At 33.2% G+C, this 27,296-nt stretch overlaps 1 protein-coding gene across 4 annotated transcripts in view; it reads left to right on the top strand.

The window, feature by feature from the left end:
* Nucleotides 1-27,296, top strand: part of GluClalpha (glycine receptor alpha 1) — a 704,157-nt gene that overhangs the window by 627,287 nt on the left and 49,574 nt on the right. For all 4 annotated transcript variants that reach the window (XM_085809817.1, XM_085809816.1, XM_085809818.1 and 1 more), the window contains one exon: nucleotides 3,260-3,327. In XM_085809817.1, coding sequence (XP_085665943.1) covers nucleotides 3,260-3,327 — 68 coding nt within the window. The remainder of the gene's footprint in view (nucleotides 1-3,259; nucleotides 3,328-27,296) is intronic.

The following is a 27,296-nucleotide window of genomic DNA, read 5'->3' as shown; positions in this document are numbered from 1 at the left end:
GGGGTGTTAAAGCATAAATATGTATTAAAAGTTTAAACGAATGTATGCATATTCATAATAATGCGTCAAGTAAGAGATAGGAAAGATCCAGATAAAAATTATGCACTAGATTCAATATTTGAAATCATTTGTGAAATGTGAGCAGTTTTGGATTTTATTTTCTATATATTTTATACAGAAAATACTTTTTTTAAAAAACTAAAAATTAAATTTTAATGCAGCATATTGGATTGCTATGCAATTCAAAAAGTTTCTTTTGTAACTGACGAGCTGTAAAGACCATAATCTTAATACGAACAAATATATAAATATTAGAGAATTTTTCATTCTGAACGTTACTCATAACAGTTGACTGGAAGCTCCTTTGTAAGATGGAAGTTTATGAAGGAAATACACAATGCAAATTGCTCACTCTTTACAAAATTCATATTTAATTTTCTTTCGCTCAAAATTCGATCCTCACTCGAAGATGAAGTTTCCAAACACCTTTCGAAAGGAATTCACCCAACAATAAATCTCTGCATTCTGAGCGTCCTTTTAGCTATACTAGCGAACCTAATTGTAAGTAATCTATAATATAACAAAATACATACACCAACCAAGTCTTTTGTGAGCCCTCTTAAGAGACGGAGGAAAAGAAGGGGCAAGCAGGGAATGGTCACAGCTGGTGCCTCTCAAACTCTTTTCAAAGGAACAACGCTCCTTCCTATCTTCTACGATAACGATCATTCTTTGGGAATGACACAATAATCAGGCAATTGCTGTCGAGTTTGGAACCTTTGAAAACTGAATTTAAAAGGAGCACTTCGGAATAAATATTTTCTAACGGAGAATCGCTCAAAAATATCGCCACATGTTCTTGCATTTTAAACCGGAAATATTGAAAATTATTCAGCAAAAGCGTTTTGTCAGCGCTAGAAGAAATTAAGCATGATATATTTCCTTCAGAATGTTTTTTAACTGTTGTTTCTATTTAAGAGTCCAAAAAGTTTTATTTCTTTTCCATTTTTCACTTCCTTCTTTCAATAAGTATGCATTTCGCCTGTAAAATAATCTCTCAGAACATCTTATAGATGGAACTAAAATTTTCCCTCCGCAATTCGCTTTTTTATTAAATAAGATACTCAATTTTCTCTTTCAACTCAATCAAATCTTTAAGATATTTTTGTCTAAATTTACTTCTTTGTAGTTCATTTAATGAAATTCTAGGGAAAAAGAAATGTATATTTATCAAGCTAGCATGCACGACTGAATGTACAAAACTCTCCTTCGACTGGTGTATAAAAATCAATCAAGTGAGGCATAGTGTTTTCAGTATTATCTATAATTATGCAGAATTTAAAAAATTAAAAAAAAAACTACCAGTTTTGGTAAAGTTTTCATGTTCATATAATACACGTAATGCTCAGTTACCTTACTTAGGGACATTATTGAAGTATTAATAAATATTAAATATTTTACTGAAAGATACGTCCATAATTGAAAGCAAAGTAAGTGGTATTACTTTTAGATTAGTATTAACCACACATATAAATTAGATTTATAAAAATGGAAAATATGTGTTCAGTTAGTTTGAAAAGAATCGATAATTATTTCTAAGTATAATGAGATATTTCTCGGAACCTTTAAACAAATGACAAAATGTATAATACGTGTTTAGAATTTCAAATTTTATCTAGCTAAAATTGTGAGTATATTCTGGTAATTTGAGAAGTTGGATGGTATCGGAAATTAAATTATTTCAAGAAGATACTGGATCGCGCATTACAGCCGCCTCACGTTCTTCCTGACAGTTCGAAGCCAGTGGGCTTTTTCCAGGCTTTTACTTGGCTGATAAAATATGAATTCTAAATTGACGTTGTGATGGCTTATTTGAATATCTACGCTATTAAAGTGGCATCGGGTGGAATCCTGTATATGTTGATGCTGGAAGTAGAGGGGAGAGACTGTATAGGAAATGAGCCCGTCCCCACTGTGATTTTTCTTACTGATACTTATCTGGTAATATAAGGGACTGAGATTAAAAGTCTGAAGGAATTTCGCTCTTTATATTGCCAAATAAATAATTTAAATTCACACATTGGACAGTATGTGCAAGTGCTCAAAATAAACATCAATTTTATATTTCTGGGGAATATTTAAATATCAACGTATTCCTCCTACTTCAGTTTTCGAGTTATTTAATCGCTATAGTGAAACCTTGATACAAAGCTATGGTGAAACCAGCAGGTGAAATGTTTTACTGAAAACTTCTCTGACGGGTTAATAATTCACTAGAAGAATATATAAATGTATGTAATAAAATACATAACGTATTAAATCTGCTAAAGTAAGATTTTATACGTAATAGTAATAATTATACAAAAATTTACGTAGCACAATTTTATTTTATTAATAACACGTTGAACAGATCGTCAGCTAAGGAATTTAAATTAGAGCTAATTTTATAATATTTCCTTTTAGACGATATATGATAGATGCAGATTAAAAATTCATAAGTTTCGGATTCATCATGTAAAATCTAAATAATAAAACAATAGTTCTTTTAAACATTTAACTACATCAGCGTAATGAAACAAGCATCAATTAATAGAACTTTATGAAAAGACTGCCTGAATTGCACTTAATGTTTCTCGTTTAAGGTTCTTAGTCATTAGACTAACAAATAACTGCAAATTTGTTAGACAGGGAAACTTTCCCTTTGATAGATTATCGAATATTATCAAAGAAGCTAAAAGCTTACTTTGAAAATACCCCTTATTTCATTTCACAAAAGGAAGTAATTTCAAACGATGCTGCAAACAGGATCGTGATTCGGAAAAATCAATTAGTGTTAAAGCATCAGCTGTAAAGCTAAAATGCAAAGTTCAGAACAAAAATAAGTTGAATAAAGGATAAGTATCTAAGTAATTAAAAATAGTTCTCCGTCCTGAAGTCTTAATACTTTGTTTTACTTTCTTAAATGGAGTTTTATGATGGAGCTATCACACTGTAATTTTAACTGAACTGCGCAGTGGGAAAATCGGTGCGAGTAATTTTCTTGATTACTTGCATATATAATTAAAAGCAACTGTTTTATTTGTGTAAATTCAGATTTTGTTGAAATATAAAGTCTTACATATGACACCATACACGCAATTTATACTAAACAGTGTAATAGATTACAATACTATCCTTTTACTAATGGAAGAATTTTTCACTCAGAAATGCGCAGATAAAGTAACAGGAAAGATAATTAATTTCCTACTTTTATTTTCAGATGGTCCGGCCTTGGTCCGAGTTAACATATACATAAGAAGCATCAGCGAAATTGATGATGTGAGAATGGTAAGTTTGATTTACAATAATTTCGTTTGATTTACAATTATTACATTTTTTATTACGCTTGATTACATTCTCTTTCGTTTGATTTACAATAATTTTCAGGGCTAAAACTTTTGATTAAAACAAAATAATTATGTAACTTACTTTTGCTAATCATGTTCAGAATTCCCGTGCAACATGAAATGTTATGCAAAAGGGGCATGTAACTAATAAAGTCACTGACCATAATTTACACAAACTCAAAAGAACTCAAACAGAAAATTTATGAGCAGGAAAATCAAATAATCTGTGTAGAAATGACTCCTACTGAGTCAGTTTAGTTTTAAAACTTGTCGGAATTAATTACAGAATTACCTGAATCATGAAAGAAACTAGAATTAGAAGACATAACTATATTCTTTTATAATACGAGTACATTTTATGTGGTAAGTATTAAAAAGAGCTATTACAGATTAAGATTTGTTATTCCATGATTTGGTGGTAATCAAAGATAAATTAATTTGATATTCCGTTATGGCAAACTAAAATTTATAGCATGTGAAGTGCGTGAGTGAATAATTAATTTCACATTAGAAGATAAACGTACGTGATGATGTATCTAAAATCTTTGCGTGATAAAATTAAGGAAGAGGGCTCGTGTACAAATATTTTTCATGGTTTTCTGTAACAGGTGACGCATTTGCAGCCGCAAATAGCTTTCCATTCTGTAACGTATACGTATAAATATATTTATGTAGTAACTTTCAAATTTCTCTCTGATTGTCAGAAAGGCATTTTGAAACAAACACAGAAAAATGAGCACATTCTCCTTATTATGCATAGCAAATACCTCTTGTTACCATGGTTAGTTCGTTATAAAATAATAAATTGCAGCAATTATAAAAAATTACCAAATTTATACGTTTGAAATACATAGATACTACGTAGAAAATCTGTGAACGCGAACTGCAAGCGTTAAAATTTAAATCAGCCTAAGAAATTACTTAATATATAAAATACAACTTTAATATAAAAAGGATATGATCTGAAATCAGTTGCCTTTATATGTTTTTGTCCTAAATTAAAGTTACTTTTCTTTTTCAAGAAATATTTTTAATTTACTCCGACTTCTAAACAGTTTTTAAAGTAATTACCAGTTGTACAAAGTATAACACTCACCACTTTAATAATGTAAAACGTTATTCATGATGCATATAGTTCGTGGTTTAACTGACAGAGAGAATTTAAAAAAAAATTTCATTTTCCCCTTATGCCACTTAGCTTCGTTCCCTTCTGCCCTTTCTTGAAACATTTTATTTGTCAAATCTAGCATAGCCATCACAATTTCAGTTTAAAAACTGAGCTAAGTCAGAATTCTTTTCTGTATTTTCACAATTCCAGTGGTTTCCTGATAAGTACTCCAATGCCAACATGGGATTCTTCATTTTTGCTACCATCAGTATACATAAACGTATTGCCGTTCGGTGTGTTATTTATAATTTCAAGAGGAAATTGTTGAAGGCAAATTGGGGCGTCATTTTTCTTTGTGGTTTAGACAGTAGTTCAGCATGGAAACTGACCGTTGGAAACCCCACTCAGGGGTCAATGCATTGCTTCAAGGAGCACTGTTCTACTGTAGGGTCAAGTAAATTGTTATGCTCAGTCTGACTAAACGGGCTGTGTTTCTTAAGTCTTTCGTTATTATGAGTCTTTCGCCAATGCGCAATAAATCAGATGCACGATTTTGTGAACTGTAGCAGTAAAGTTTGTTATAATACTTCACTAGTTCCTTCTGAGACTCAGAGGCTGAAGGTCCACCTCAAGCAACACAATATCATTTGGGCAACTATTACGTAAGCCACTTATAATACGAGAGGCTCTAAGCTGCACGCTCTCCAATTTCTGTAGGCTAGTTGAAGACGCACAGCAGTAGCTAGGAAGGCCGTATTCCAAGATGGGACGGATAATAGCCAAATAGGTAGATCTTAAAGTTTCTGCTTCAGCCCCTCAATCTCTTCCCGAAATATATTTCATAATACTATGTCGTTTCCTACACTTCAGTACTAATACCTCCACATGCTTGTTGCTAGTAAATTCAGGGTCTAGAGTACAACCAAGATATTTAGGATGCTTCTCAAATTTGAGAGGCATTTCAGCCATAAAAATATTTGGTTGATAAATTATACAACCCCTTATTAATAGTAAGAAAGCTGACAATAGACTTAGAGGGATTAAAAGTCAGCTTATGATCTTTGGAGAAGGTCCACATGTCTGCTAGGGTAAATATAATATTAGACTCAATTTTATCCTCATCTGAGCCAGAACTCCAGAGGGCAATGTCCTCTGCGCAGACACCGATCTCACATCTCTCTGTTATTACCTCTTCAACGCCATTCAAATGCAGGAAGATAAGAGTAGGGCCCAACACTGAACCTTGAAATACACCTGACTTATCTTAAAGCTATTTATTTGGCATGGTAGTATTAAGCTTCACTCTGAACAGTCTGTCTCTCAAGAAATCATAGATCCAAAATGAAGTCTTTCCATTAATACCAAAATCCTTGTATAGTTTAACAATCAATTTATGTTTCCAGACCCTGTCAAAAGCTTTTGATAGGTCCATAAAAGCATCCACTGTATGATTTGTCGGACGCAGGTTTTGAGCATCTCTGATCGTCTGGCAGAGGTAGAGAACCTGATCTGTTGTGCTGTGAACCATCTTGAATCCGTACTGTTCCTTTGGCAAAAGGTAGTGGTTGTCAAGATGAAGGAAAATCGGGGCGTCATTTTTTCCATAACTTTGCATTATATACAAGTCAGAGCAATGGCCTATAATTCTCGGAAGAACTAACCACTTGCCCTGGGTTTTTGATATTAACTATAATGGCCTTTTTCCATTCCCCCGGCAGCCGGCTGAGATTTCAGAATTTGGTAATGATGTTTAGAAGTCTTTGTCTTGCACCAGTGCCGATGTGGCTAAGCATCTGGCCGTGGATGCCATTAGGTCCAGGGGATTTGGTGAGGTCAAGATCTCTCATTGCCATCACCAGCTCATGCATAGAGAAAATTTTACCGAATAAAATATTGCCCGATATAGAACTGCGTCCGCCATGGGCAAGAATTTTAGACTTTTTCTCTATTTTCTTGTCTCAGCAGTGGAAGTTAATTTACTTAACTTCTGATAGTACGCTCCAAGCAAAGCTGCGGATTTTTCGTCCCTGGAAATGTTCCCGTCCCATCCAGGAAAGTATTACATTTCTCCGTCTGCTGTTGAGCTTTACTGATATTTTTGACTAATTTCCATAATTTCGAGTCTCTTACATAGTTCCAACTAGTTTCTTTTCTTAAGCAAAGCATAAGTTTACTTTATTTCTGCATTAATTTTGTTCAGTTCAATTCTAATCTGGTCAGTATTGGCATTGTGCATAACTTTATGCAGATTTTCTCTTTTTTGTATCAAAAATAGTACTGAGAAATTTTTGTGCACTCGTTGCTATCGATGAGGGACTGAGCTATATAATGCCTTTTTTAGACCCTAAAGCCATATGGATTATGACTGATTGCCGCACTGTCAACCAACATTTGTGAAACTGCTGTAACGTTGGTGATAAAATTTGGAAATTCAATTCTCCCTAAATTAAAACAAGTCTCGTCCTCTTGTGACGTGAATATTCAGTGGATCCCCTCACATGTGGACATTTGGGGAAATGAAGGGGCGAATGCCCTGGCAAACAAGACTGCGGAAGAGGTTCTGGCTACTTCTATTTGTCTGACTTACTTGAGCTGTATTCTGCCAGAAAACATACTGATAAAATGACTTGGCTTGTCCCACCGGCACATTCTTGGTACCGTGCTGAATCCCTTGATTGATCCTTGAAGAAACCTTTCCTTTCAGGGTGGTCAAAAACCCCTCCCGTTTTTTCCGAAATGTAACAATGAGCAGGCTTGCTGGTACATATTCTAAGGTGTCTGGGTTTGTCCTACTACGACCTATTAAAGTTTCCTATGCTAGTCTATGACTTTTTGAAGGTGAATAAACTCGTGGATTTCGTCTAGCAGAAGCTGGACTCGAGGATTAGCAACAGCAACAACACAACACAACTGCAGTTTTGAATACTTCACTCTCTTACCCAGAACGCGCCGAGTATGCTATTCTCACCCAGGTAATATTTTGATTTTGGAAAATCGACTGATTCCTTTCAGATTTTGTAAATGTTTCCTTCTTTACATATGCTTCAGAAATTGATTCATTAACTTGGTTTTGAGCCATTTATACGTTTTCCTTCAATTTTTTATCGATAGTTTCGCATTTGTGTACATTATCGGAGATATTTTTTATGATATGGGTTTCACAATGTTATTGCAAAGTTCTTTACTAAACATTCATTTAGAGACTTTTATAGGCTTTGCAAAAATACTTTCCTTTTCTGTAAAAATGTAATATAAAACAGTCGCCATTTCGTAGTGGTTGAATAAACTGAATAAATTACATGATCCTTATGTATAAATATATATATATATTAGGCTCCTGTAATTTCTTCATTGCAAATCTGTAATTTATCAATCCATAATTCTGCATTATGAGTGATTCTTACTCATCGTACTTCATTGTACCTATGTTTTCTGTCCATTCATTTTTCATGCGAGTAATTTAATTTTATTCCCCTTCAAGTGCCTAACAAAATTTTCCACTAGCAACCCTAAATAACAGCTATACAGCTTATCAGATTTGTTGTTATCCCATCTAAGAATTTTAGATCGCCAGTTCTAAGTAAGATCGCCAGTAAGTTTGTAACTGGCAAATAACAAAATTTCGATGGTATAGGGAGAATAATATGTAATCAGTAAGGCGAATGTGTAAACAGAATAAAATGTAGAGAAGACGAAAGAAAACTGCTAAACATTTTGTAGAATCATTAGGTTATTTTAAAGCAAGAGATGTGAAAAATGAGCAATGCCCTCGCCGGAACTCGAACCTGGACCTCTCGAATACGCGCCGAGTGTGCTATTCGTTACACCACGAAGGCATGCAAAAAGGAGAGAGGAAATATATACTGCCCCTTTTAAAGGGCAACTGGAGAGGAGGATACCCAGTCGGGAAGTTCTGGTGTGAAGAATCGTCATCCACCACTTTTTATTAGTTCGGTCGCCGTTGTACAGTCATTAGATTATTTTATCGCAGCAAATGTGAAAAATGAGCAATGCCTTAGCCGGGACTCGAACCTGGACCTCTGGAATACGCACCGAGTGTCTTAACAGTTACATCACGAAAGTATGCAGAAAGAAGGGAGAAAATACCTTATAATTTAAAATTGATTATTCTCTATTTTTGCATATAATTCTATTTACACGTTTTCTCTTCCAGTGACTAAAATCTGAATTTTTGTTTCGGGACCAGACATCTGGCGTTACATATCTCGCATGATTTTGCTCTCAGGATGTAAGTCAAGTTAGAATAGTGTCAATAAAGAGATACTTTATTTAAAGTTCTTAAAATAAAGTGCAAGAATGCGTTTTTTCAGTGATTTGTCTGTACGCTTTCCTCTACAGCAGTTATTATCTAGATTGTGAAGCTAAAAGGAAATAATGAAGGCTTTAAAAAAAGGAAAGGAATAAACGCAGAAAGATAATATAAATTTTTCTGATGTTATCTAACTGAAATATTACTCGACATAAACTACATACTTTGTCTAAGAGCACAAATCTGCATTTTACAGCTCTCATTACTATATGAAAACCTGTTTTAGTACATCTTTACTCAAATTCAATGCAAGAATATCGGAGAAACATCCGCGAGAAGATCTTAGCGCTATTAAAGAAATAACTGCATTGATAATAAGCGCAGTTATACAGACGAAACCATTTGTCTAAAGAACAGTCTCATTTATTACACGATTCAGCTGATAATGAAGGTCCGATGCTTTGCTAAACATAGCCGAAATTTTTATCAGCAAATATAATATGTCATTATATTGATTCAAGGTATAGAAAATGCTCAAAGCGAGAGTTTTTTTTCCTTTTAGCATACGATTGTCTGAGAATTCAACGTTATATATATTGATAGTCGACTCCATAAGTTAAAATATTAAAATACAAGATAATTTTATTTCATATATATGCATTTCGTTCGAATAAATATCATTATCTTTATTCAAATATGCGTTACTTCGAAATCTTATCACTATTTCAGACAACTCAATTTTAGTATTTTAAGATTCCTGAAAAATACCTAACTTAGACGTATCTGAGGACTTCAATATCTATTTTGAAGGGAAGTTATTATAGAAAAACAAAGCGAGGAACAACAATGGCACGAAACAATAACGAGGAACGAAATATTTGCTGAAATACCCAGAAATGTTATGCCATCCTAAGTAGTTTCAACATATTTCTTGATGTTTCATAAATTATTATATTAAGACAATTGAGTTTCTTAATATGGCAACAAAACATTTTATTAAAATATAAACCTTTCACTAAGGATTAAAGAAAACTTTCCCTAGACTGATAGATTTAACAATGTCTTTATTATGCTATTTTTTCCATAAAAATAAGGGCAATAAACCTAAAAACTCGTTACAAATTTCCGGTTAAAGATTCAGCGCAGTTTCTAACAACTCTACAGTCGGCTAAAGTAATTCACAATTCTGAAATACAATTATTCTACATTTTGAAACATATTAGTGGATCGGTGAAAATGGTAAACTCTCTCGCATATTTTTCTTCCCCTACTTCTTTCATTTACTTATCACCTGGCATGCAATAGCAATTTTTTATTGCTTTAGATCTATTTAGGCAGCATATTACACACATTTGATATGAAAATAATACAAAATGGCACACCAGAATAATATACAGCGACAAAAATGAAAACTCAGTTATATTGTAATTCCTAATAAAAAATGTTTTGGTTGTAGAACAGTCTTAAAGAAAATCTGCTCTTCCTCTTGCCTTCATACTTTCTTCTTGTTCTTCATACTTTTCTCTTGATGATTCCCATTCCCTTGGTACCATTACTTACCATTCCATTCCATTCCTTGGTACCATTCATTTTCTATTACTTTTCTCTTGGTGATTTCCATTTTCTTCTTCATACTTTTCTCTTGGTGATTTCCATTTTCTTCTTCATACTTTTCTCTTGGTGATTTCCTCTTGCCTCCATACTTTTTAAATTTTCATCTCAAGAATGTTCGTCAGAATCATAAAATCTCGGTAATACCAACAAACCAGACTTTTGTAACGTTAATGTATAATCTCTTTTCAACATTTATGACCTACAAACACTCATTCCACTATCTCTTAGCGAATTATTGTGGACAAAACGAATTATCTACCTCGAAACAATCTAAATAAAGAAATTCCAAAGCGATAAATCTCAACTTGCGTTTTCAAATTTTAAACATATCATGTAACATCGACGGAAAAAATAGCTTCAAAATCAACAGCAGTTTTGTTAAACTTGAAAGCCACACTTAGTTTAACACTCACACTCTTCTACTTATTTATCTAACCTGCTTTTGTGGTTACTAGTCTCACTTGTCCAACAATGGTCAGCACAATCCCAAGACACTTATTTTGGCAAGGAGTCAACTTCGCCTGTCGTTGGCAAGAGTCTTGAGCACCATATATTTTAGAGACAGCAGCCTAGGGCAGGGTCTGAAAGTCTCCGATTCCTCTTCCCCTGTCATCGACCTCTCTATAAGACTTTCAGTTCGCCGGATATATAGATAGCCCCCCGTGCTGCACAGACACGATACTTTTACAAACTTCTCTACCTTCTCCGGGATTCGGGCCCGGGCGCTTCGGTACAGCAGTCAGATTCATTAACCATTATCCCGGTTGACGGCTAACCTGCGTTCAATCAATCTGTTGAATAACTCCTAGCAGTTATCACAAGATAACAGCCTTAGCTGTCCTCGATGGTCATACAAGAAGATCGTTGCTGACGCTAAGTTTGTAGTAAATCTCGCTAGTCAATCTAGTGATGTCTTTTCTCAGGTCATTTGTATTTCCTCTTTCATTTACGTATTTCTAAAGTACCAGGTTGGCTCCCGTATCATTGGGCTCGGGCTCGAATACTTGAGAAGGCTTGGATGCTTGTAAATGTATAATGTCTTTGAGACATACGGCACTTAAAATGCACGGCCTTCCGAAAGTTCACCTCTTGTGGAGTGGCTTGGTAGTAATGGAAGAAGGGTATGAGATCCTTGGACCCGCCTCCATTTTAATTCTCCCTCAAAATTGAGACAGATCTGAGAAAAGCTTTCTCTTACCTATAAGGCATTCAAGACCCATAACAGGCGAAATCCTGCCCTTCCATCTTATAACTCTCCTATTAATTTGTTGTTACAACAACAAATTAATAGACGAAAGAAGCAAGAATTAACTTTAAAAAAGGTAAAATTATTCCCATTTGCAGCAAAATGATAAATCTTAACAACTTTATGATTTGTCTCCAAAAGTAATAATTCCTTTACTCGTTTCCCATTTCTGTAACAACGTGCCTTTTGCCATTTGACGTTTCAATAATTTGCATTATCCAAATTTTCAAAACGTTCACTTCTCTGAGGAAGTTAACTAATGGGGAATTAACCTATCAAACGTAAATGATCACAAACTCTTAATTTTATCTCTACTGTTTACCTGAAGATACTTCCAATAGCAGGTCTATAAACCAATACTTGACGAGAGAAACAAAACATTTCGTTAGCATGAATTCTGTCTTGATATTAATAAATACATTGATGGTTTATTGATGCCCATCTGGCCCGGCGAAGTAATTACGAACTTCGGGATAAAATCAGTGGAGCATGAGATATGACGCTCTTATGGTATGTAATAAATATTTATATTTGTTTTTATTTTTAAGAATTTCTTTGAGGGAATATAAGATAAATACGTTTCTGAGGTATTTTCTTGATATTAATATCTTAAACCTCCTTCAAAGTAACCTGTTGCCTGAAAGAAACAGGAAAATATTAAAATACTAATTACCTTTAAACTTTACACGAACGTAAAGAAAATATACTGTTTATTAAAAAAGGCCATGATTTAAATGGATATACCTAATTTTAAAAATAAACTTTTCATAAAATGTGCATAAAACTGTTGAGATATTGAGCTGTGTTAATAAAGTAATTTTTATTTAGTTGCGTATGATAACAGAAGCTATTGATTTTCTGCTGGCACCACTGAGAAGTAATCTGCTTATATGAGAAAAGCTATGCATAGGATTAAACCGAATCTAAAAAAAAAAATGTTAATTAAATGTGTCTGAGTATTCCTCTATAAATTAGGAGGATACGAAATGCGCTTTGTTGAAAAAGGAAACAAATATTGAGAATTTATAAATCTACAATTATAGACTCTTCTTTAACCTAACAATGATAATGAGTAGCCATGCCTGGTTTCTTGTCATATCTTCTTCTTTAAATGAATCATCATGTATTAAATCCGAGCAAATTTTTCTGAGTTGGTTATTCTAAATTTAAATACTCCTACTTATCTTTTTCCTGACTGCTTTATTCACCCGTTTCTAAGAGCATACATTTATTATTTCTAGTAGTTTTTACTTTCTTGTAAGAAGCATGTAAATAGTTTTACGCTTGTGAAACGTTTCAATGTACAGTAAATTGTGTTTTCCATCATTTCGCTTTCCAATTATTGCTTATCAGAAGAATAATTTTTATGAAATTTTAAAAATGCCTTACAATACATCCTGCAAGAGACGGCACAACCAGAGCTCCAGTCAATTAAAATGCTTTTCATCCCTACTAATAGATGGCGCCACACGACGCCTCATTTGTTCAAAATTTACTTATTCTACGGACGGCGGCACAGAAGCCTCCGTCGCTAGTAGTCTCTGAGTTCTAGCACAGCATGTGCACAAGTACTTCTGTATTATTGGATACAACTTACTTGATTCCTCAAGCATTTAAAAATCAAGTACAATATTAATTCAGAAGTCAAACAACAAAAATCAGCGTTATATTTACAAAATTACGCTGATTTTTGTTGTTTGACTTCTGAATTAGTATTTATTCGGCGTGTTATTGTGTCTCAAGTACAATATATTGGTAAAGGCTGTTAATGGTCGATTGCCTCTTACTAAGTGATAAGACATAGACATAGACATATCTTGTAGGAATTAAAAGAAGTATTGTAATTGCGAAAATTTTCGGGTATTATATTTCAACGAAAATATCCATTTCGACTGCTCTCGAATGCATTTGAATGATTTTTTGCATGACATCTATACGTACGAACAGAAAAAAAAACTTTTTTTTTTTTTTTTTTTTTTCCAAAACGAATTTTTTTCCTCGATGTATGTATCTCGCATAACCCAAATACGAGTAGCCGTAAAACGTTGAATATTTTTGTATGAGACTATTATAAGATGTAGTTGTGCCTCGTCCTTTGTCGTTGCAATCGGCAGCACCGAACACACACATGTATCTTACACATATGTGTGAGATAAAAAATATGTAAATCAGAATTATAATTTAAACTAAAAGTAACCCCTTAATTCTTCCTCTCTATTCTAAAAATTGTAATAACTTCTCTGGATTGCGTTTCTTTCTGGATCAATCCATCTTGCATTGACTGCGCAATGCTGATGACGTGGGTAATTCGGAAACTAAACTCAAAATTTTGAGAACTAAAATCTTTCTGATCTAATCCAAAACCTTCCTCTTGGCGATCTTCCATATTGGATAAATGCTCGCTTTTAGGCTCACCTTCTGCACTGCTTGGACGCAATGTGGTTGTGCTCTCTTCCTATCGCTACAGTATCAAAAATGTAAATGTTCTGGAAATAGGCACGAGTAGAGTGCCAACTGAATTGTGGCCACAAATGCCAATTTAAATAAAAATGGACTCCGCCTCGACCGCCAAATTTCTTAGTCATTACGAATTTTGCATTTTTAAGGTTCTACGCAATGAGAATGCTTCCTCTTCAGTATGTCATCTACGTGCTGCACAATCAGTATTTCTACATTTCTGCATTTCAGTGTTCCTACGTTAGTACTTCTCTAAATTTTTTTAATCTTATATGGAGATAGATCGATAGATAGATTTCTACCCTGTTGCCTATCTCGGTGAACTCAGTATTTTTATTGTTATATGTTTGTAAATTATGCATTTTTGCCTTAAGAGTATTTGAATTATGCTGTTTTTAATGTTCCAGTTATGGTTTTTATGTGTTTAATTAATCTGCATGCAATAGTTGCAGAACTGTTAACAATTTAAACGTTTAAGTGGTGATAGGCCTAACGAAGCCGCCATTTATTTACATTTGAAACTCTTAGAAGAAGAATAAATTAAGACAACTGGTGCATTAACTTCGGTACTTTTTTCTTGGCCCAGTGGGATTAAAAGTTAACTTTCAGTTTTGTCCATCGAAAATTTGGCTTTATTACCCATTGGCCGAATTGCTTCTTTTGGAATGGAAACGCTTAATTTTGTTTGTAAAAATTGTTTTTTTTATTTTACTTCTTTTTAACCGTATTTGGTGTTTTATGTTTTTCCACATTTTGAAGATGTTTCCGCATAATGAAGATGTTTTAAGTTTTTATGTGTTTTTGTCTTGCCGCGAAGTGAGAACAAAATTGATTGAATGAAAAGTAAGGATTGATTCCAAATTCAACGTACAAAACGTGGAACGGAGGTGCAGAACAAAAATAGGAATTAATATTCACATAAGAAACCCAGCTCGCAGTCCATTTATTTAGTCATAAATACAACTTAAAATGCATTTACAATAACAGAACTATAAAATAAGATTGAGATCACATAACATCGCGTATGAATTTCTTTATATGAAGAACAACACCCACGGAGCCTTTTATCACTCATTTTAAAATATCTTGCTGCAAACTATGTTACGAAACACATTTGCATATAGAAACACTCTGCCTTTTTCAAAATGTAGTAATAATTTTAAATATAGGATAAAATTAAATTTGCATATAGCGTTAAAAGTATAGAAATTTTCAACTTAATGTTATAGAGCTGTCCTTCTTAGGTAGTACATAATTAGATCAGAACTTTAAAGACAATCGGTGAATTTACACGGTGTCATAAAAGTACCACAGAGATAGGAAAAGGGAATAAAGGTTTAACAGAGGTCACAAACTCAAGCACAATTTTTAGTTCATCCATACCTCCAAGATAGTGAATGATCTAAATCTACTGAAATTTAAGTATAGCCTAACGTTTTCACAGTGTAACTAGTTGCCAAGCTGACTCTGACCGAAGTCGGCGTAAACAGCCTTAATGGCAAGAATAACTCAACGCCGCAGAATACTAATTACTAGAGAATTAAATTTAGCAACGTGGCTTTCAAGCAGGTAGAACATGCTCTTATTTTATACTCTAAAACCTGCCTTTAAATGCTCTGTGCTTTCTACCTCATATGAATATCACGAAAAATACAACTCGAAGTTTACATTCTGGCAGGGAAATTAAAACGAGGCTGATAGAAAAGTAAATTAACATAAAATAACTGGTTAGAAATTTAAATGATATTTTATAATGCTATCTTTAAGTATTAAAGATATAACTATTTAAAGAGGTGAATATATAAGCAGTTTTTTTTAATGTTAGTAAAGTATATACGAACTACAATGTATTTAAGGAAAAATTAAAGTAACCTCGCAGCGTTTGCGTGCGCTTTAATGACCACTAATTACTTTTGACTTCAACTGCTTTTCAATGATCTCAGGCAGCTTTAGATTTCTGAATTAAATGCCTGAATGCATAATTGCGCAAAATATTATAGGATATGCGTAAACACGATTATTTATATTCTATAACATTTTAAAAATAGCTTTACCTTAGATTATATTTCGTATAAATAAGGGATTATAAATACATAAGTATAAAATTCAGATCGTTTTCTTCAGTCGGTGAAGTTTTAAAGCTATAATTTTAGATTTTCATTTCATGATTTATGTAAGGTGATCCATAACTTGTCCCAACTTTCAAAGAAATAGGAAGCAAGGTAGGAAATATGTATAAAGTTTATTTATTTCCATACATTTGAAAAGATTTTTTATTCTCATTTTATGCTTATGTAAATTGAGGAATTTACCATATAATGAAAAATGAACGTATGAAATAAATGAAAACCACATTCATTCACCATCGATTACCATGTTCTAAATTATTATTATTTGGAATTTGGATGACAGATGAGAAATATTTTTGATATAAAAGCATTAAAAAAATGTTATGAAATAATAGTATTTAATTTTGATTTATATATAAATATTAATAAATTATGTGTTAATTAATTATGGGTTGCGATAACATTTTCTGAAAGCCCGATCCTTTTCATATTTTTTATTAACTCTTTTTCTTCCGTAAACTGAAACATTTTACGAAACTTAATTATCTTAAATGCTAAATTCTGGCTTCGTAAAGACTGCTAGGTGACTTATTTTCCCTGTCCTAAGCTTTCCAGTAAAGTAACACTAATTCAAGAGAATTTTTAAACAAATCTTCTTTATTAAATCTTAAATTTAATAAATTACATAATTTGTGTAATAACAAAACGGTTGCCGCTGCTTATGGGATTAGCAAGACACGAATGTTAAAGTGTAATTTAAGCATTTAAGATATTATGCTCACAAGGCAGATTTATCCTGTTACTTTGGCTCAGATCCTCGAATTAAGTGAGCAAGCACTGCCAGAAAAGGCTAAAGCTGATTCAAATTAGTCAAGAAGCTGGACAAAAATAGTCTTGAGAGAGTCAGTTGTCGCTGCCAGAAGATTTCACTTAACTTCAAGAACTCTCTTCTTATATTGATTACTAGTCTGTATCCTGGTGGGAGCTGACGAAAATAGGAATAATAGTACAGAAAACATAATAAAATAACGGATTAATAAACAAAAAATTTCTACAACTTGCTGCTGAAATATATAAATCAAAGGAGCGTTTTTTAAGTTGCCAAATTTGCAATTGCCATCAAGATAATAAATGTAAAATTTTGTTACGCTGCAGTACCAAAGTGAACTCTTCCCTCGCGAAACCAGAAATAACTTTATATACTGTTGAAGGTAGATTTAAAATAATGAACATGGCAAGATGTCATATAAATTACCGCATAGAAGTAAAGATTTTGTCACCTACATACTAACAGTTACAATTAAGAGATCATTAAAAACATTATTTCTAAATATAAATAAGTAACATGGCACACGAGAGCCGTATTCACTGTAAACCATGAAAACGTTTTCTGAAATTGTAAAGAAGTAATGATTAGGATCATTGCACCAAATAAATACAAAAGATTTACCGATACATTTCCCACTGATTGCCTCTGAGTATCTCGTAAAGTAAATAACCACCATTACTCGCTTAGTTTTTGCAACAACAGCAGAGTTAAAGAGGAAAAAAATAGTTGGTGCCTTTTCTCTAACCTCAGCACGCATAATCCTCAGTTAACCATAAGCAATACATCTCCAAATACAACATCTCCACGCTTCCAAATTGATGTTCCAAGCACCATGAACTGTTACGTTTACCCGCTCATAAACACTGACTTCGTCCCTCGCTTGGATTGCTCTTTATTGAAACTTCAAGGGTCACTTGACAAGAAATAAATTCTTGATGAATTTCGCAATTTCTCTTCCTTTTTAACTTAGGAAAAGATCCAAAAGATCTTTACATTAATTCACCTGAGTAGAAAATGGGACGTTCAATTAAGCGTCGTCGATAACTCAAGTTTTTAGTCGCTGCAGATGAGGAGTTTTAAAAAATGAGCCTGCTTTCATTACCTGATTTATGACTCTATAGACCCCCGCATGTTCTACTTTTAAAGTATCGTTGTTTTAAGATTAATAACATACAGGAGGGACTAACTTCAAATTATCGCGGTCTGGACTAGACAGCTCATGTTTCTCGAGTATAAAATTGTTTGCTTTCCTCTCCTTTACAAGTTTCCTTGTTGAAAAATAAATCTCCAATAACATAGAAATAAATACTTGGTAGAATGTTCTCGAACTGGGCGCACAATTTTTTTATCTTGAAATTTTATACACCTTCTTTTCTGTTATATACGAACGGTACTTTTACATAATGTACTTATTAAGGATCTGGGTTTAAAACAACTGCTTGTGTATATATTTAGAATTTTTTAACAAAAACATTATGAATAATTAACGGATAGATTGGAAAGGTTATCTTGTGATTTGAGAACTCTAATTTTTAGTTGGTTATTCAGATTAATACTGCATAATAAATGAAAATTAAACTATGGACAACCGCTCGCTCTTAAGCTGAGTTATGATTACCAATCTATTAAAGCAAACAGTCCTTTAAAATTCTAATACAAAATATTTTAGATAACGTAGAGTAACATTAGGAAGAGCATTATTGAAAGTACATTTTATAATTGCTATATTGTATATAAAACTGCCTTCCATGAAACACTTTTACAGGCATATAATGACACTTCTTACAAAGATTTATTCTTTGTAAACTGATGTTAGAAAAATGGTTAAGTGAAAAATTTTTTAACCTCGAAACTGCTTTTGGCTTACCTGCCATATAAATACTTTCTCTTTGTCCTTTTGCAGTAAATTGCCGTATTAATGTTATTCAATACTACATTCATTCAAGTCTTCCTAGTGGGTAGAAACATTAAACAGCGGCCCACCAGCGGCCGAGCGGTAAAGTCGCTGAACACTGGTAGTTCGGTAATCCCGCGAACTGGTAATCCCGCGAACGGGCTGGCTGCATGGGCGTTTTCGTGGTTTTCCCCATGTGTAACGTGTATACGAGCCAGTTTCCCTTAGAAAGTCCTCCACGAAGGCATCCCTCCTCTTAGGCAGATAGCCCTCGAGGCTTTGCCATACTCACACACACATTAAACAGCAAAAAGTACTTTTTTGTGAATTTGATACATGAGCTACTGATAAAAATGTAAAGTTACGATTTTAGGTAGAAGTATGAGCTTTAATGTTAATATTTTGCCTAATTTTACATTAATTTCTACGCTTAATAATACTGTATATTAATCCCCTTCTCAAGTAATTTGCTATTAGTTATTAATACTCTGCTTCTGTTACATTTCTCTTAATTCTGTTGATTTACGAAACACTTAATATGTGCAAAAACGTTTATATCTTTTAGTGGAAATTTTCATTCATTTCATGCTTTTCAAAATAATTTTGAAGCAAATAAATTTAACTACTACATTTTTTTCCAAATTAAACAGAATGAACGATTATGCAAAAGGAAAGATAATATATGATTAAAGTGCAACTAAACAACTCATATATAAGAATTTCAGCAAAAAGAACATGGGATGTTGTTTAAAAAACTGCACCTGAAGAATTCTTTCCTGATGATAATATAAGAATATGACATAAAAAATATTTTATTATTTTTCCTAACACTATCGAAACTAATACTTGAGTAGAACGTAAATTTCTTCAGATTCAACATCGGAAATTTTAGATCTCATTTAAATGTTCATTCAAATTGCGATTTTCCTTAAGAATCTAAAAGGTGGATTTCTTACCTTTATTTGAGGATTTATCTGAGTCACTTTCTTTAGTTTTGATTACTTTAAGGCATTAAGATGCGATTTAATCAATACTGTACTAGTTTGTACTCCTAGAATATATTCTTCAATTTTTTATAAGCTACACAATTCTTAAAGCTCTTTCTGGAATTCGCAAGTTCTGCTTAAAAACTCATTTCATTTATCACTTTTATGATTATAGTTTTAATGAGTCACTTTCTTTAATTTTGATTACTTTAAGGCATTAAGATACGATTTAATCAATACTGTACTAGTTTTGTACTCCTAGAATATATTCTTCAAATTTTTATAAGCTACACAATTCTTAAAGCTCTTTCTGGAATTCGCAAGTTCTGCTTAAAAACTCATTTCATTTATCACTTTTATGTTAATTCTTTTCCGAAACTTCTATTTCTTCTGACAGCTTCACCAGAATGTAAATTAAATGGGATTTAAACAGCGAGCGAGAGTTTAAATTAAGAGAGAGAGAGAGAGAGAGAATTCGCCAGCTTCCAGAAAAGCTGTTTGTCTCATGAACTGCTCGCGTGCAGTCCATCTGGTTGCTATGAGAAATTTCTGGCCGGTGGTAGTGTTTATGTTTAGAGATCGCGAATACTTTAGAGCAGGGTTGCATGGTTTGTAAATCCATTTATTGTATTGCACGTATTTAAGCATTTTGTATTCCAAGACCGAGCAAGAAACGATGAAATTGTGTTGAATTTTTAGTTGTCCTTACAAGTTGTAGTGTAAATTTAGTTAGTTTATTTAATATCTTGGCTGTTTTCTTAGGAGTTATAGACTTTTATTTCATTGCGAATACGATTAGTCGTATATAGCACAAGAAGGTTAAACTAAGAGTATTTAAGAGTGAAACTTTTAATCCCGGATAATTACAAGTAAACCATCTTTTTTAAGTGTAGGTAGGTATGCAATTTATTTGAGACTGCGCTATTTAAACGAAGAAACTCCAAACTTTGAATAATGGCTATATTTTAGACGCCTTATTTTGGATCCATGCTATTTGCATTTCGTTTTAGGTAAGAAAATGGGTAATATCCAGATCTCAGGCCTATTAAGTAGCGTTATAAGAACCGTTTACTATGTATACTGATGCTGCGTTTACGTTTGATAACGTTAACTGGTACGTAACACAGAAGCGATGTTTTGATATTTAAATTGCAGAGAATTAAGAAAGTTTTCAACCCTAAACCTGCTGCAAAGAAACAAAAACTAAAATAAAACTGAAGGAAACATAAATGCGAAAACTGAAATAAATTACATTTATTGCTCAATATGACTTTTGCTAATCATCCCACTGTACAAGTTCAGTTGAGTTCCTATGGATTCAATAATTTTTGCATTTATTGCTCAATATGACTTTTGCTAATCATCCCATTGTACGAGTTCAGTTGAGTTCCTATGGATTCAATAATTTTTGCATTTATTGCTCAATATGACTTTTGCTAATCATCCCACTGTACAAGTTCAGTTGAGTTCCTATGGATTCAATAATTTTTGCATTTATTGCTCAATATGACTTTGCCATTGTACAAGTTCAGTTGAGTTCCTATGAATTCAATCATTTTTGTGCTTGAGAAACCTATTTTGGGGCTCATGTATGTGAAATGTACAACGATGACAGTATTTCTAACGAAGTAGAAGTAAATTGTCGTTTTCACCTTAAATTTTAATTATCCAAATGTCAAGATCTTATGCAGAGAAAAGTATCAATCATTGGTAAAATAAAAAATGAAAACTAAGAAATGCCTTTGGTAATTTTAGAACCTGAATAAATGCATCATATTCTATTCAGATACGAGCTAGTAGCTGAAATGTTTAAAAAAGGGGACTTCATTAGCCATTCTGAATGATGATGACTCTGATGGCAGAAATATAAGACAGAGGAAAGCAACTTTTTTTACAAGTTAAGGAAATAAATATGAAGGTTTTTCATAAAATAACTGCCGCAATTCTCTTGCACGTAATTCTAAAAAGTGCCAAATGGTAAATTTCTAAAAGAAGTTTCATCTTCTCTACAAAACATTCACAAATTCTTTTAGCATCTAACGAGAAATCGCCATTAGAATTCATTTTAAGAACCTTCTATTTAAACTGCAGCGTTATACCTGTATCAAAATACCCCATCACAAAGAATAAATTACAAAATGGTTCATAAATAAATACCCCAAAATAAATTTTTGTGGAAAGTCATAAAAAGGAAAAACCTTTGCCGTAAACGCCTATTGTTTGCGTCCATGTACAAAGACAGAAAATAAATTATTTTGTAGCAAATCTAATAACAAATTCGTCAAAAGCTTGCATTATTTGTTTGTTTGCAATGCAAAAAAAAAAAAAAAAGAAAAAAAAAAAAAAAAAAGAAACAGAAATGGATGTTGTCTCTTTTGTTGAAACTATCGTTTGTTTAGTTTCGGAATTAGTTTTAGAGTTAAATATAAATGCAAATAGTTGCTAAAATTAGTTATAAAGCACAACAATTATCGGAATATCAGCAACATTCTCCTTCAATTGTAAACGTATTAATTTCTATGAAACTGAGTGGCTATATCCATAGTGCACAGACAACAATTTGTTTCATTACTTTATATATTCCTATATATAACTAGAAATGTTGAACATGTTTAATCTTGTCTTTCGTTTTCCCACTCAACTGCATATTTCCCGCTTAACTGTAAGAAACGTTAGAAAGGAAATAAGGTTCCATATGCATGGTCATCTTTGATAATGCGACGCGTATTGGCAGGCTAAAACAATTTGAATCTTCTCTTATGCAGAAAATTATTTTTGCATGTGATCGAAGCAAACAGAAGATCCTATCTAATAAACCAACAAACAATATACTACGTTATACTATATTCAGCTATGTTGGTACTTTACACAAGTGGAGTACATTGAAGTGAACAAATCGCAGATAACGGAGCAGCAGATTAGTGTAGTTATCTCTAACAACAGTAATACCCAAGTAATAGAACAGTAACAAGGATACTACTAACAGTAACAAGGATGATAGGTACTACAACTATAATAGCACTTGCGACTATTCCAAGCAAATCAGCTAAGATACCAGAAAATTAAGTCACGTAACTCTCTACCCAAACTAAGCCAGATAGTGTTACAACTGAAAATCAACATTAGAAAAATAGCTCGCCCCATAGAAAAGTATAGTAACTGGACTGTAAGAACATAAACTATTGCAATGTACGCTTATTACTATCCAGTTTGAATGTACTTGTTAAAAATAATGTTGTATGTTGAAAAGCAGTTGAAAATAACACAGAAACTCCAGTCAAATTGTAACTGAATTACAAGTTTACTGTGATTATCTCAGCAACAGTACTGTAAATATTGTTGTTGTTAACGCTCACTTATTTGACCTATATTCCGCTCAAGCCCACGAAATTTCTCGTGGCAAGGAACGCACGTTTACGCCTGTCGTTTGCAACAGCCTTGAGCACCTTACAGGTGACAGGGCGATTTAGCTCAGTTTCGCCCCTAATTCTGATGGAGAGCACCCCATTCTGATGGAGAGGGACGAGTTCGAGAGACTCCCACTTCCTCTCTTCCCCTACCACCAACCTCTCGACAGGACTTTTGGCTCGCCGCGTATTTAGAGTGCCCCCATGTCGCATTTACAAACATCCATACCTTCTCCGGGATTCGAAATCGTGCCCTTCGGCAAGGCAGTCAGTGAAGCTAACCGCTATAACGGTTTGGTAAATATGAAATCAGATAGTGTTTAAATATACACATAACTGTCATGAATATGTCTACGTATCTCATGTAACTGTATACAAGAGAATGTTTGTAATTAACATATCCATGCTTATACACAGGCCTTGCATGCCCCACGTAATATTTATATAATGGAAGAACTAATCCTTTCTGCCAGGATGACTATTAACACTGTAAGACTTTTTCAACAAAATCAGGTCAGTGGTTATCCCAGGCGGAGCTCATCTATGTTGGCACTATGCACTAGAATGTATATCATTAATCAAGTGCGAATTAAATCAGCAACTTACTTGCTAATTTCCCACCCACTTTCAGTTCTGTCGGGTTCTGTGTGATGTAATAAACCATAAAAGTAAAAAAAACGATCTGTGCCGAAAATTGATTTTCATAGAATGAGTTTATTTAACATTTTAGGGCTACCTTGAAGCTGCTAACAGCAGTTTGGGATTAAGGAGGGAGCTGCATGGAGAGATGTCCGCTAGTTAGTTTGAATGAAATCTCTCAAAAATTAATTTAAATGACATTTTTGTGAGTTAAAATGGTATTAAAAATCACTACACACATTCTAATTCGATTTTAATTTGTTTTGTCCAGCATATTTCAAACATTCGATAACACATATTATATTTATTGCGGAAATATTCAAGGCTTTACTTTTTCACAATTTTATGGAAACTGGAAACATCAGCTAATTTTAAAAGCTATTTATTCAACTTTTTACTCATGTCCCTATACTATTCTTTCCCTAACTCTGCATATGATAAATGGTTATGTTGCTGCCAAAGATACGATGAAAATTAGGTATTGATTAATAGATAAACATCCTCTGTTTAAGGGAGAATCAACTGAATAATTTCTCGGTTTATTGATTGGAAAAAATATAAAGCTACTCAATCTATAACGACAGTCTCATGTTAATAAAACTTAATGCTTTGTAACCTAATTGCCTAACGTAATTTTGTAGCTAAAAGCTTCTAAGAAATTATATCTTCTTTCTGAAACGCAATTATAGGTTCAGTGACAGGGTGAAACAGCGTGTGAGGTCAGACCCAAACAAAAAATGTTAACGTTGCATTCCCTTAACTCTAAGCACTAGCAGTATTGAAAAGCCTGTTTCTGTTAAGGATATCATCAGTATCTTCTTCTAAACAATCTATTGCATTTTGTATTAGAATATGAATTAGCGAAAAGATTAATATTCTACTCACCCTTCAAACAAGACATTCTTGTATTGCAGGGGGGGAAATGTCCTCATTTTTCTACCATATAAACGCTGTAATTCCCTGTGTGGCGTTCGAAAGGATTTCACTCTCCTAATTGTAAACTAAGACACAGCAAAGCAGTGGGCTGCTTATTCCAGAAAACTAGTAAATTTAACTTTCATCTATGAAATTAATCTAACAAGATTAAGCTAGCAGAAGAATTACGTAATATTAAAGTATCGAGTCACATTCGATGAACTGGCAATCTATATTCGCATTGCTTTAATTTCTAGTACAGAAAATAGCTATAAAATCAGTCTTAATTGCTATATTTGAGAAATTTTGACTTTCTATAGATAATATTTCAACCAATTGTATTTTCTACTAGCATCTGCCTAATATTTCTGTAAACTTGATTTCGATATTAAAAGGGCATCTATTCCATGATTACTTTGTGTTAACTCGAATATATTAAGAAAAGTCATTATATTAAAAATTCTCCTTTCGCTCATAAATGATTAGTCCACTCGCGGCCGAGTGTTTAAAAAACGTTTAATACTGATAGCTCCAACAGGTGTCTGTTTCAGGTAAAGGGGATCGTTTTTACGGTGAGATTTTATCATGTCTAGGGGGGACACGAGCCGGTTTCTCTTAGAACATCCTCCATGAAAGCATCCCTTCCCTTAGTTAGATAGCCCTTGTGGCCTTTGCATATTCAGATATCATAACCTTTTCTTAAATGGTTGACTTTTTTCCAACGCACATGATTTTCGTTTATCAGAATAAAATAAAACTACTACGTAATATTGAAATTTAAAAAAAAACAAATTACTAACTCGTTAACATCTTATAGATTCATTTCAAATTTTTTCTAAAAGTTTAAGACGCGATCACTTAATTCTCTAATATCACGCAATGCGTCGTAGAAATCAAACTTTAAAAATATTTTAAGTTCAACGGAATACTTAATGCAATATGTATTCTGTTTCCATAACACAAACTCATCAAAAATGCACCGCCAGCAAATGGAAAAATGGTAATGAAGAGCCTTCCCTTATATTACTTCTATTACTGATATAATGAAGAATTTCTTGTGAATTTCAAAAGGTAGCAAATCAAGGAGAAAATTCTCAATTATGATGAAAGACAGTATTTTGATACTCATGTTAAAGGAGTAGAAATTTTGGTTTGTAGGAGCATTTTATTTGAATCTGAGTATATATCGTTCTAAGTGTGATATGGCCACTGACCTTATGTGCTTTTGTGAAGTCTGGACTTCTGTTCCCTCTTTTTCTTTGTTTTCTTTATTAATGCGTGTAATGCTTAATGTTTTAATTAACTTACTTTTGCAAGCGCCATGTTGTGCATTTATGGTGCACAGAGAGATTTCATGGGTTCAAAATAAAAAATATACATGTAAAAGAACTATGTAGCCGAAATTTGAATTTCATTTCTGTGAAAGGCTTTACAAAATCCTCGATTTGCTCCAAAGTATTTCAAAAGAAAAACATTATATTTTGACAAAATTTGAAGAGTATTCTTAAATGTTGATAAGGTATTTTCTCCCAGCTTCTTAGCGTGCCTTCGTGATGTAGTGGTCTGCACGCTCGGCGCGTTTTCGAGAGGTCCATGGTTCGATTCCCGGCGGGGGCATTGCTCATTTTTCATCTCTCTCTCTTCCAAAAAATCCTAATGTCTCTACAAGTTGTTTAATATATTTTCTCGCCTGAACTGAAAACAATTTGGGATCTTTTTCTTTAAAATGTAATTTGAATATTAGCTAATGGCTATAACAAATAATGTGTCTAAATATGCCTGTATGAATGTAATACTTTTTGCTACATTCTAAAGATGCTTTTCCTAAAAACTAGAAAAGCGTATGTGAGTTTTTCCTAGCAACTTAATGAGCAGATATGTGAAATATTCTTAAAAAATAAAGCTTTCTTTCTTCCCTTCTCATTGGCTATATTGCTGTAATTTAACGATCATATGGAAAGGCAGAAAAGTAATACAATTTCTTATAAATATACCATAACTAATATTACATATAATGTACATTTATTTCAGTTTCAAATCCTACAGCTGTTGTCTCAGAATTTTAGAACGAACGACCGAGCAATGACAACTTTTCTTTGAGGTATCACGTTATTTGCAGCACGTCATTCTAAGCTAAAGTAATGCTCTCCTTGGAACAAAAGAGACGTCATCGGAAACCTCCATTTCTGAAATCTTTTCCCATAACGCTAAACCATTCCTTCTCTGCGATATAGTTATCATTTGTCTTGAGTTCTCTGCAAACGGCCGATGTATAAATCGGTTGACACAAGAGCTTAGTATCAAATATTTGAAATCAAGGAGGGGGTGGAAGAAGAACTCAATTCGCAACGGTTGGGGAGTGTCAAGACAACCTGACAAAATCATACAGTTTAATCTTGACGAATTAGCAGGGCGTTGCAGTCGCTATCCTTCATTATTCCTAGATTATCCTACACCTACATCGCATTTCCCCTCT

This window comes from Stegodyphus dumicola, chromosome X2 (genome assembly GCF_044657685.1).
Source record: "Stegodyphus dumicola isolate Sdum_Otavi_A_Nest chromosome X2, ASM4465768v1".
Taxonomy (NCBI): Eukaryota; Metazoa; Arthropoda; class Arachnida; order Araneae; family Eresidae; genus Stegodyphus; species Stegodyphus dumicola.
This window is presented reverse-complemented; position numbering and strand designations above follow the sequence as displayed.